Source organism: Myxine glutinosa, chromosome 9, assembly GCF_964187855.1.
Source record: "Myxine glutinosa chromosome 9, kmMyxGlut1.1, whole genome shotgun sequence".
Taxonomy (NCBI): domain Eukaryota; kingdom Metazoa; phylum Chordata; class Myxini; order Myxiniformes; family Myxinidae; genus Myxine; species Myxine glutinosa.
Window position 1 is genome coordinate 20,490,198 of NC_136269.1, and position 13,076 is coordinate 20,503,273.

Here is a 13,076-nt window from a genome sequence, read left to right on the forward strand (position 1 = left end):
AGTTCTTGATGTTTAGGCGGTTGTCGGGGTAAGATGTATGAGTGTGGATCTACCTGGAGATTCGAGTGTTAAATAGTGAGGGATTAAAGGTAACGCCCCTGTGAGTATCACCTAGTAATCAAACCTTTGTCCTTTATGGCACTGCAAACCACATAAACATTAGTTAGGTCCTTAGCGCAACATTAAATAATCCCCTTTCCCTGACAAGGACTTCGTATTAAATTGACAGGAAACCAGGCCAAAAACACCACCACAATTGGCCGCCACCGTGTACACCTCCCAAGGCCTACAAACCGGGCCGGCACGTGTTATGCCAGGACCGCAGGGTCGCGTAACGGGGGAGATGTTAGGAGTCGCATGCCGTAGAGGGCGTGACCGGCGAGCTGGGACCATATGATTGGCTGAGGAGTGCGCGAATGTGACGTCATCGGGGAGAGATATATGCGACGGTCGGACGCCATTTTCGCCAGTTGAGTCTCTCTGAGTTCGCCAGTTGAGTTGAGTTGCGATCTGATCTCGAGTCGTCCCAGTTCGTTGAACAGTTGAGTTGAGTTGCGATCTGATCTCGAGTCGTCCCAGTTCGTTGAACAGTTGAGTAGAGCGTCCCAGTTCGGTACCGGAGTGGCAGTTGAGAGAAGTGAGAGCTCGTGGCAGTTGACGGTTCGTGCCATTTTCTACAGTTCGTGACCACAGCTCGTTGCAGTTGGCAGTTGGCACTCGGCACTCAGCAGTTGGCAGTTGGCACTTGGTTTTTGGTTGCTTCGTGCAGCCCTGCGTTGGACCGACGAGGCCTGGTGGCGCTTGGAGGCGGAGGCAGAGGGCCGTGGAACTTGGAGCGAGGTGTGCGATCGGGCCGAAAGGAGCGGTGTTGGACGGCAGCCACAAGGACGACAAAGACAGTAAGCCCGAATCCGCGTACACTGTACACGACGTGACTTGTTATTTTCGTATTAATCTCCCTCGTTTGTGTTTGATATCAGTCGTGTGGGGGACGTCCCGATTTAGTTATTAGTATTACCGGCGCGTGCTTTTTCACTGGCTTTACTTTTAATAATAAATCCTTATATTATTTTCTGTACATATTTGAACGCAGTTTCCTGGGTGTTTCATTTTAATAGATAAGGCTGCGGAGCCTTCGCTGCGTCCCGCCATTTCGCGCGTTGGTGTTGAACGTGAGTCCGCCATTGAGTGTTCGCCTCGGGAGTTAAAGTCTCGCAAATCGGTCATCCGTACTCTGTGGTGTTAATCACGGTTACGCGACAAGTGGTGTCAGGAGTGGGATTCGAATCCGTCGGACAAATTTTTTTGTCCGCGGCGAGACATCGACACGGTCGGGCGTACATTGCGTCCGACGTTCGAACGCAAAATTTGGATAGGCGAGGCGGAGAAATTTAATAATCAATTGGGCATACGGAGCGCGATATCGCGTCTTCGTCAAATTTAAATTGTGTTTTTGGTATTAAAATAAATACGCGCGCGGGAAACAACCTTCCGAAAGGCGGATGTCGGAGGTCGACGAAATGGAGGTGCGCAGTGAGGCCTCCGTCAGCGTTGGGAGTGAGCCGGAAATAGGGGAAATTGATGCAGAGGTGAGCCTTGGAGCTTCCCTCGTCCCGAGCACCAACTTATGCCCCTCCCCTACCGGGGAGTCGGGAACAAATGGGACGGCCCCGAGAGACGACCAGGCTTTAATGAAATTTTTTAAGGAATTAATGGGAGGAATGGAAAGAAAAATGGAGTCCCAGGGGAAGGAATGGAGGGAAGGAATAAAGGAAATGAGTGATCGATTGAGTATTACAATTAATGGGCTGGCAAATAAAATGGGGGCACAGGAGAAGCCAAAGGTGGCAAAAATTGAATCGGAACGGGGGGAAGCTAGATTGGGAACAGGAGAGAGTACGGCCCATGCAGATGTGCATGTTGCTCACGAGCAGGGAATTGCACCGGGAATGGCAAAATTGGGAATTGCACAGGGAATGGCAATTGAAGTAAATGGGGAGACCGCAGGTCCACAGGTGGATGGGGAATGTCCACAGGTGGATGGGGAATGTCCACAGGTGGATGGGGAATGTGTACAGGTAGAGGGGGAATGCCTGCAGGTAAACGTGGAGAGTCCACAGGTGAGCGGGGAAGGAAATTTGGAATGTGAGAGTTGTAATGGGGAATGTTTCCCACATTCTGGCCTGGTTGTTTATCGGGACCGTGTGGATGTCACAACACCCCAACCGGGGGATGAATTTGGAATTGTGCAGCACCAGGGCGGTGGTGCGGAGCAAGAGGGGGTAGAGTTTTTGGGGGTCCATGCGATAGAGCCGGACCGGGTATTTATTGGGGATATTGATCAAAGCCTGGCGGGGCCAGGAATGATTTGTAATGATGAGGATGATTTGATCCAGCGGCTGGAGACCTGTGACAGTCCCATGGAGGTAGAGCTTGTTCAGGCCCAAAGGAGCCTGGGTGAAGAGGTGAGTTGGTCCGAGGAGGTGGTTGGAATGACCGAGGGGACGCTCACTGTACACTGCTATTTGGAAACCGAGGCTCCAAAATTGGACAACCAGTTGGGGGAGTGTGTTGGCTCCGGGCTGGATTTGGATCTTGGAGGATCGGGAGATAGAGCTTCTGGAGATTTGGTCCCTGTAGGGAATTTGGATCAACTGCAGGGAGGGGCAGAACAACCGGTGGTAGAGGTTGTTCCCTGCAGCTGCGGTTTGGCAGTGGGAATGAAAATTTGTAAAATAAAATTTAAAATAAAATTACAATGGGAACTTGATTTGGAGCAGCCATGGTTGGGATTGGTCCCCGGGCTGCGGGATCTGGATATGGAGAGGTCATGGGTGATGGCCTCGGGCAAAAGTTGCCCCTTTCAAAATTTGGGTATGCCAGCCAGCTGGGGGGCTGTGATGGCGAGATTTGGACGTGGGGTCCAGCCTTGGGTGTCGAGGTACGACCTGGGTCCCACGGGGGGTCTGGTGGAGTGTGGCGTCCCTTGTCCGTCGGGGCGCCGTCCGAGCTGGTGGCTCGGGCCGGCAGGGTCACCGGACCCTGGTGGGGGTTAAGACCTCCAGGGAGGTCCGAGGTGGTTTCTCAAGCCTGGGATGGCAAATATTGAGGACCACTGGGGGGAGGTGTTGTGGGTCGCGCTTTGGTGGTGGCACCGCAGATGGCCAGCTTGGGCCTGATGTAGTGATCACCCGGGCATGCGACCTGACACCCTCTCCCTGAGACTCTGGGACAACCAGCATGTGGTGACCTGGCATGGTGGTTGATCTATGGACGCGGGTCAAACCGAATGGACAGGGATGGAGATAGCCTGCCGGACAACCATTGGGGCATCTGTGGAACGTGATGGTGTGAGTGACCTTCCACAGATGCTCCGTTGTGATTTATGGACTCTCGGGTTGGGAAGAGAGCCATGGGGATGTGAATCGGGAGATGTGTAACGAGCCGAGCATATGGGCCAGGCTCGGCTGGCATGTGTATGGCAAAGCATCCTTCTTTGGTGAGGTGAGTGAAATGTGACAAATGGTTGGCATGGGTAATCTGTGGGTTAGATGCAAATTTAAGGGTGGATTGTGAAATGCCATGGTGGACACTGTATAGTGACGCCATTATTGATCCAGGTGTGTAGACCAAAGTGTTGGAGGCTGTGATGAAATTAATAGGGTAGCAAGACACAGCTTTCAACTGGTTGCGGGGGCAACTGTGCTGATATTTGGGACGCGGGATGATGGGGATGTAGTTGTGTAGCCGGAGGGTCAACGTGGTGCTGTGCGTGTCCGAGGTGTGTGGACCATGTCTTCTGGGTGGGTCTCCTGGTGGAGCATGGCTGTTGACTGGACCTTGGTGTGGTCAAGTGTGGGTGAGCACTGGGGGGCTGCAGTTCTGTAGTCGGACTGGGGGATGATGGGGAGGTGCAGGGGACGTGGCTGTAGGGATGCCACGCACTGCGACCGTGCCCCCCAGGGCCGAGGTTGTGTGTGCGGTAGTGTGTGTTGTGGCAGCAAGTGCTCACCACATTGGCCAGCTGGGGCTGCTGCAGCTGTGTTCCTCGCAGGGGGGCCGAAGGATGGATGGTGGGTCGCACCCTTATGGACACTCATGGGCCATGTTGGCGTTTTGACTGCTCACCTTGTCCCGGTGACCCTTGCACGGTAGAGGTGCAGAGCTGTCGTGGCCCCAGGTAGTTGTGTAGTGATGATCACCGTTGGATGCGGATCCACATACCTGCCAGTGTAGTGGGGACAAAAGAGGAATTTGGAAGGATTTGGTAGGCCCAATGTGAAATTTTGGGAATTGTATGGGTGGATTGCACTTTGAACCTGACCAACCTGCAACTACCTGCACTTGAGGTGAGTGTTTTGAGGAGTACTGTCCCAGGCTTCAGGACTTGCTTTGGAAATTGGGGACATGTAAATTGGAGTTGGGAGGCGGGTGAGAGTGATGACATGGCCGGTGAGGGGATGGAATGGGAGCCACAGTGTCCTGTGGGTGGCGTATGTTTTTGTGTTGTGGTTCTGTGTTTTGATGTGGTTGTGAGAATGGAACCTGGAGAGTGAGTGATGATTATTGGAGATAATGAAGGGTGATAATTGTGCTTTTTGGAAATGTGCTAATGGAAATGTGTAAGGATTCAATGATTCGAACTGTGAATGGGATTTCACATTGGCAGGCCATGGCAAGCCTTGTAACACCTTTTACAACATCTATGAATTGTACTGAATTGTGCTGAGTTGTGTGGAGAATTGAATGGCAGCGGGGGAGGAAGTGTGTTTTGGAGTCTTGTGGGTGGGGAAGGTGTGTGTGTCCGCAGGTACAGAGCAAGCTCTGAGGAGCGATGCCTGCGGGCCCCCCTCTGCGGCAATTACCCCTGGCAGCCGGTGGTAACTGGAAATTGGAGCTCGTCGGTGGAGGGTCTGGTTGGGCGCCGCGGGGTGAGGAAGTCCCCCGGTGACCCGTGTTGCTGCGCGAAAGCAGGAGGCAAAGGAGCCTGGGGTGTGTGGAGACCCTCACCGGCGAGGTAACGGCGGAAAGGGGCTGTTGGGCTGTCATGGGGCCAAGAGGTAAAGGGGGGGGGGGGCAATGAATTTGTAAGTCGGTTGACTTGTTTTTGGGACTGCGGGCACCACAGCCTGATGCGCCCCCACCATCTTTTGTGCGGTACCTCCCCGCTGCCTAGTTGAGGAATGCACACACACGTGAATGACATCAATGCCATGGTCCTGCAGGGGGTGTATTGGAAATAAGTGCTTTGTTGATTTTTGAAATGCCTTGATGACCTATGGAATGAGAATGAGTGGTTAAGGGGTCTGTGTTGCATGAATGTGGGCGAAATCCACCGAGCCGTGTCACTCACCTGTAACATCTGGACAGGGCCCGTGGAAATTTAGGGGGGATGCATTGGGGATGGCCCCGCAGGTAAGGTTGTGTCTTGTGGCATCCACCGGGGGACGCGGTCTGTAGACCGGGGTATGTACAAAGGTTAGAGTTTTGAGTTTTTGGTAAGATGGTTAAGTTTGTGGATAAGGTAGGAGTTTTGGTGTGTTGTTTGTTCCTCCCTCCACAGGAACAAGGAAGAAGATGTACATACTTGCATGATGGTTAAGGGGTTCAGCATGTTAAGGAAGTGTAGGTAGGTAGTCCGACTCACTTCCCACAGCCCTTCCTGATTTATTTCGTAGGTTAATTAAGTGTGTGACAGTAAGTGTTAAGGCTGGAATGGTAGCCCTGCGGTGAACCTTGCAGGAGCTACGGTTCCAGGGGGGGGGGCTGTGTTATGAATTTGGTAATGCAACATCTAGAGCTAGGTAGATCTGAATAGGTAGGTATCCGGCTGTCGTGACAGGGACTCTACATGTAATAAGTTCTTGATGTTTAGGCGGTTGTCGGGGTAAGATGTATGAGTGTGGATCTACCTGGAGATTCGAGTGTTAAATAGTGAGGGATTAAAGGTAACGCCCCTGTGAGTATCACCTAGTAATCAAACCTTTGTCCTTTATGGCACTGCAAACCACATAAACATTAGTTAGGTCCTTAGCGCAACATTAAATAATCCCCTTTCCCTGACAAGGACTTCGTATTAAATTGACAGGAAACCAGGCCAAAAACACCACCACAATTGGCCGCCACCGTGTACACCTCCCAAGGCCTACAAACCGGGCCGGCACGTGTTATGCCAGGACCGCAGGGTCGCGTAACGGGGGAGATGTTAGGAGTCGCATGCCGTAGAGGGCGTGACCGGCGAGCTGGGACCATATGATTGGCTGAGGAGTGCGCGAATGTGACGTCATCGGGGAGAGATATATGCGACGGTCGGACGCCATTTTCGCCAGTTGAGTCTCTCTGAGTTCGCCAGTTGAGTTGAGTTGCGATCTGATCTCGAGTCGTCCCAGTTCGTTGAACAGTTGAGTTGAGTTGCGATCTGATCTCGAGTCGTCCCAGTTCGTTGAACAGTTGAGTAGAGCGTCCCAGTTCGGTACCGGAGTGGCAGTTGAGAGAAGTGAGAGCTCGTGGCAGTTGACGGTTCGTGCCATTTTCTACAGTTCGTGACCACAGCTCGTTGCAGTTGGCAGTTGGCACTCGGCACTCAGCAGTTGGCAGTTGGCACTTGGTTTTTGGTTGCTTCGTGCAGCCCTGCGTTGGACCGACGAGGCCTGGTGGCGCTTGGAGGCGGAGGCAGAGGGCCGTGGAACTTGGAGCGAGGTGTGCGATCGGGCCGAAAGGAGCGGTGTTGGACGGCAGCCACAAGGACGACAAAGACAGATAAGCCCGAATCCGCGTACACTGTACACGACGTGACTTGTTATTTTCGTATTAATCTCCCTCGTTTGTGTTTGATATCAGTCGTGTGGGGACGTCCCGATTTAGTTATTAGTATTACCGGCGCGTGCTTTTTCACTGGCTTTACTTTTAATAATAAATCCTTATATTATTTTCTGTACATATTTGAACGCAGTTTCCTGGGTGTTTCATTTTAATAGATAAGGCTGCGGAGCCTTCGCTGCGTCCCGCCATTTCGCGCGTTGGTGTTGAACGTGAGTCCGCCATTGAGTGTTCGCCTCGGGAGTTAAAGTCTCGCAAATCGGTCATCCGTACTCTGTGGTGTTAATCACGGTTACGCGACAATATATATATATATATATATATATATATATATATATATATATATATATATATATATATATATATATATATATAATAGAGATGTCTGTCTGTATGTCGCCATTTTTCTCAGAGTTGGCTGAATGGATCTTCGTCAAACTTTCAGATGTTCATCAGTGAGTGCCTGGGATTGTTTTAGGCAAAGAAAAAAAATTATGAAAAAAAAAAGATCGGTTTTTTGGAGTTAAAAAAAAATCGTTTTTTTTGGAGGGGAAAAAATAATAATACAATCGCTCGATAGTGCCTAAGCCTTTTAAAATTAATGACAGCTATATACAAGTGCACATTCGCATCAATAAATACAATACAATCACCAGACATTTGAATACAAATAAATCAAACAATTTCGGAAGTGTACGAAGTTGGTAGTACGGCTTCTTCTTCTTCCTGATTGGCATCACACCTAACTAAAACGTGATGAATGCCACATTCACCCACCAACATATATATGAACCCCCTTCCTCTCCTGCCTCCCCACCTCCCCTCCTCCCCCCACCCACTCCCCCTCCCCTTCCCCTCCCCCCCCCCATCCCCCTTCCCCCACTCCCTCCCTCCCCTTCCCCCCCTCATCCCCTCTCCCCTGTCCCCCTTTCCCCCCCTTCCATCGGTAGATATACCTGGGGGGAGGGGGTGGGCCTATTCTGTCAAACAATCACAAAGCTGTGTTGCGAGACCTCGTGTCCATTGACCAGTGACAAGCTTGTGCTGCAAGTGTTTTATGTGCGTTTGAGAGGTGCATTGTGTTTGTGTTTTCTTCGTCACCTGTATTGTTTATGTCCCATTTTGTCCTTGTTCTCCTCCCAGCATCGTGTCTCTCTAGTGTATTTATGAATGTGAAGTTAAAACCTATGTGAAGAGCATAGGCCTCCAATTATTATTATTATTATACATACACATGAGGACTCGGCAACGGTTGCTCGAGTGAGATGTGCATGGAAGAAGTTTCGGGAACTGAGTGGCGTGCTGATGAGGAGGAGAGTGTCGCTGAAGCTGAAGGGAAAGGTGTATGCTGCATGTGTGAGAAGTGTTATGATTTATGGGAGCGAGACATGGGTAATGAACGTAGAGCAGCAACGAAGGCTGGAAAGGGTGGAAATGCGAATGGTTCGATGGATGTGCGGAGTATCGTTGAGAGAGAGGAAGACAAATGATAAATTGCGAAAGATGATGGGAATATTCCCTGTGATTGATGCTGTGAAGAGAAACAGGTTGAGATGGTTTGGTCATGTATTGAGGAAGGATGAAAGTGACTGGTTGAGAAGAGTGATGGAAGTTAATGTAGAAGGAAGTAGAGGACGGGGAAGACCGAGAAAGACTTGGCTAAAGATGGTGGAAGAAGAAATGCGGGCAAGGGGGTTAACAAGGAGAGATGCAGAAAATAGGGCAAAATGGAGAAGATTGTCATGGGGACCGCAAGGCTAACCCCCGCTCTAGCAGGGAAAATGGCCTTAAAATGCATGTTGTGTTGTTGTATACACATGAGGGGAAGTCAAAAGAAACATTATGAATTCCAAAATGACATTATGAATCTCACCACTAGGAAAAATATGACTGACTGGAAACCACACAGAAAAGGATCAACATCGACTGTATGTTGAGTTTTACTTCATGGGCAGTGGAAAAACATTTTTGAAGAGGGAGGCATGGGGCGAGGATCTTTGAGGGCAAAACTATTTGCCTTATTTCATACACTCCATGTACCACTTTGAAGTTAAATGCTTGCTTACCCATAAATATAATGCCAAGCTGGAGTTCTAAGGGGCTTTTACATATCACAAACACATGAAACTTTAAAAGGTTTTAAAAAATGAATTATAGACAAGGAAGAATAGGAGGGGAGATAAAGAGAAAAGGGAAGGAAAGTTTGGGAGAAGGGATATTTTTGAAAATAAAAGGAAAGGAAGTTTAGAGGAAATAAGAATAAGGGGAGGGATGGAGAATGTATGGGGCATATGCTGGAAAGTTTCCATTTTGAGGGCCTGGCACCAAACTAAGATGTGGGCCCCAATTTAACCTCCCTCCCCTGTCCCCCTTATGTTTGTTATGGGGTTCTTCCATGGGCTGAGACGCCATTGCCTCCATTGTAAACCCAGTCCGGGCAGACGGGTCAAAATATCTGCTATTTTGTGTACGTAATGTGGACAGATACCCCAAAAACAGAGCTTAATGGTGAAATGTAGTACTTATAAAGTACATACAATCGATCTCGTAGCTACTAAAGTTACTGATTCAACGGGATACAAAAACCGCTTTTGCAGCTCATTTCCAGTTTCATACTCCGATTTCATGGTGCATCCTCATAAAATGAAGGGAGAGTATACTGTCTGCATAGATTGCATACATATGTTGTATTTCTGTTTCATCTACTCCTAGAGGATTTGACTTCGGGAGCTGAAACGTTTAGGGATGAATGAGGGTACCCTGAAGTTGTGCCTGTGCAAGTTTCATTCAATTCCATTGTTTCGTTTCATCACCAGAGAAGGATGTAGGGATGAAGGGTCACATGATAATTTATTGTGACCATCCCTACCTTGTTTCCATACTTTTTGGAGTGACATTCCTACATTTTTTGCATTTTTAGAAAATGTTTTTTTTATCACTTGTTTCTTTCCTCTTATTATTATTTTTTGTTTAGAAATGTATTTACATGCTGGAGAATTTCATTGTTATTGCAAGGAATTTTTGCACCTTCCCCGCTATAAAATGCAGTAGATTTGTGTTTAAACCGAGTTCGTGGATTAAACCAATTTTGAGCTAGATTGTCAGAAAATAAGAATAATAATAAGATTAAGAATGACAAATGCACACTTTGGGTCTCTCATTTTTTTTAGTTCAGCAATGATGTCCCAAAGTTTAATGCGTGTTATTGGATGGGAATTTCTCTGCAGATGACTGGCAATTCTTAGGTTTATAAGTTTTATTGTGGTAGATTTTTTGAGGATTTATGTTGTACTAGTACACCCGCTGATTACGGGAGTGGCAGGGAGGGTCATTCCTCTTTGGGGTATGTAGATTACAGTCGATCTATGGTCAGATCTCAAGAACATCTGGTGTGTGTTCATTTACCAAGTTTCTTGTGGGGAGATCGCCAAGTGGTTTAAGAATTTGAGCAAGCACTCCATTCAAAACCGTTAAGGAATGGCTGGCTTGGCAAGCGCTAGCTAGCTGCTTGGTAAAGGAGCACAACTCGAGATTCTCCCTTTCAGTTTCGTATTAAACAGCAGGAGCGAGTTTCAAAAGTTCACTACGAAAAATGCCACGGTAGCGGCAGAAAGGGCCATGTTATTAACCCAACATTTGTGGGGTATATAGAGTACAGTAGATCTTCGCTCAGTTCTGTAAGTAAACTTTACTTCACGGATGTCGGTATTTCTTCATTTAGTGTTATAAAGAGCATTAGCGACTGTTTAAAAAGCAAATCATACGTGTTTGTGGTTTATAATATTTTTTACTTCCTGTCGAAGCCATTGCTGACACGGAAAAGCCATTATAACTATAAACTATTTATACACGTTATCACTGCAGGAAAAACGCCTTGGGGAAGTGGGACATTATTAGTATGAATATTGTTTTGTAATAACATTAACAATGTGCGATTACCATTAATTTTGTTATTGAAAGCGTCTTTGGAAAAACGCCACGATAAATCTTCTTCTTTGGAAAAACGCCACGATAAAGCTAATTTAACATTGATATACACCTCAACACGCAACCCCATTGACGGCAATGACGGGGAAAACCCGCTTGGGGGAGAAAACCCCATTGGGAAGGGGGGCAAATGAATGCGCTACAACCTTCATTATGTAACCCATCGTCATCCTGTCAAGTTTGGTTGAGATTGGATAAGTAACGACGGAATGTATTGGCGTCAAAAATTCATCAGACAGACACATATGGCGTATTTTAGTATGATTGAACCAAGGGAGTGTCCGAGCCTTCCCTGCATAAGAAGTCTACCGACTTCTTGATAAGAAATCATGATATACTCATTTCAATGAAATTCATGACCATCCTCCAGAAACAGCCAAAATACTGTAGTGAAATGATAGAATTACTGTAATACTTTCTCATATCAGTATCGATACAAGTAAGGCTATAAAACACTGAAATGAATCAGATTAAATCCCACCGTTCGCAGGTTGAAGTGAAGGATCTCATCCATGTAGATGGGAAGAGTTGTGAAAATTGTGAAAAAGCTCCAATTGAAGCTTGTCTGGGCTATGATGATTGCCCAAACAGGAAGTGACGTGGCGATTGCTCTCCACGGCTTGGTTACCTGCACTTTCTGCATTCAGCAAGGTAATGTCACAAAACCTGTGATCAGATATTTTCAGTTTGAACCTGTAGGCCATTTTGGCAAGGCCCGAGCCAGAAAAAAACTTGATGGCAATGTGAATCGGGTTCGGTGAACTTTGGTTGAGGCGTACCGTTGATAAGAAGGACTTTGTACTGAACAAGATGTACTTCCGCTCACTTGAAGATATATGCGGATGGCTCATGGGGTCATCGTGAGCAAATGCAAACCAGCATGCCGTCCACAGCAGCCCAGCCACACCTGGGAATGGAATTGAAAAACGTACCCAATTATGGTCTCAATTATCTTTTAAAAAATACTTGGCATGTTATTCATCGTTATGGATAATTATTCAACCGTACAGTACCTTGTGCCCCCCCCCCCCCCCCCAATCAGAGGAAATGGTCATTGAGAGTGTCCCTGTACAAAATCATCAATTATCCTTAATAAAACAAATACATTTTCAGAATGTGACAAAACACACCTTCTTACCCAATGTCTGTTTAATCAGTGACATCAGTTATTCCAAGGGCCAAGTTTGTCTAAAATTGTGAAACGTTACTTCAACCTCCACAAATTGGCCTCAGTTTGTACCAATGCTAACATTCCACAACTATGTTGTTGTCTTTGTTCAACTTTGTTGGTCACATTCTATCTTCTCAATCACCACTTGCATACCAAGGTTGTTGAGTCACTAGGGCATGCCCGTACGTGGGTGCCCGTTCCTTGCCAAAAAAAAAAAATAACGCTACCCGTACGCTCTACCCCGCCCGTACGCCCGTAAACAAAAAAAACAACGCTCTTCGCTTCCGCCCTTCGCTCTGACTGAATTGGGAGAAATAATGCGCATAAGAAATCGAGAAATTATTATTTTCTCCGGAAGAAATCGAATTACGAACCGTAATGGCGCACGCGCTCGGCTCGGCTCGCTCTCACATCGGCCACGCCTACGCAATAACGCGTTCTGTGATTGGCTGCCGGAAGTGCAGTCTTCACTGTCCGGAAGGTCGCAAATCGCAGTTACGATGAATCGCAAATTAGTTTTAATTAGTTTTAAAACATAGTTTAACGGCAACATAGTTTGCCAACGTGAAATAAATGAATACGCTCTCAAATGTGCCGTCCGAGGCAGAGTCTGTTCGGCACGTTCGGCACACGTGATAGCTCGCTGCTCTCTGATTGGTTGAATCGTTTTTTGGACATAGCTCGGTAACTACTTGTCCGATTAATTTCAAACCTTGAAAAGGCACATCCTCGGGTCCCCAGCAATATACCTGGCAAGTTTCAAGTATATCGGACCCGTGGTTGTCGAGAAACAGCGGTCACAGACAAACAAACAAACACACACACAGACACACACACACACACACACACACACACACACACACAGAGATTACTGGAATTATAGATAGATAATGAACAATCCTTCCATTAAACCTGAGGCTCAATTTTTCACTTTTGAGAGTGAATCAGCATAGATGTGATGTGGTAGTGCAGGTATAATATGCTCACCTTTGAGGTATCTAGTTTAGGTGTGAATCCAAAATTGACATAAATTGACATCCTTGTGTTTCTCAGGCATGGTGTTGCCTCAATGAGCGCATTGTCATTCAGATAGGACATT

At 47.5% G+C, this 13,076-nt stretch overlaps 2 protein-coding genes across 5 annotated transcripts in view; one reads left to right on the forward strand and one right to left on the reverse strand.

The window, feature by feature from the left end:
* Positions 1–13,076, forward strand: part of LOC137416554 (THAP domain-containing protein 1-like) — a 231,879-nt gene that overhangs the window by 134,531 nt on the left and 84,272 nt on the right. The gene's annotated exons all lie outside the window — the stretch shown is intronic.
* Positions 1–13,076, reverse strand: part of LOC137416552 (sialin-like) — a 101,615-nt gene that overhangs the window by 50,484 nt on the left and 38,055 nt on the right. For all 4 annotated transcript variants that reach the window (XR_013624507.1, XM_078784167.1, XM_078784168.1 and 1 more), the window contains exons 8-9: positions 11,586–11,713; positions 11,288–11,443 (exon numbers count right to left, since the gene is read on the reverse strand). Coding sequence is in view for 3 of the 4 variants with exons in the window: in XM_078784167.1 (XP_078640293.1) it covers positions 11,288–11,443; positions 11,586–11,713 (284 nt within the window). In the remaining variant the exon portion in view is untranslated. The remainder of the gene's footprint in view (positions 1–11,287; positions 11,444–11,585; positions 11,714–13,076) is intronic.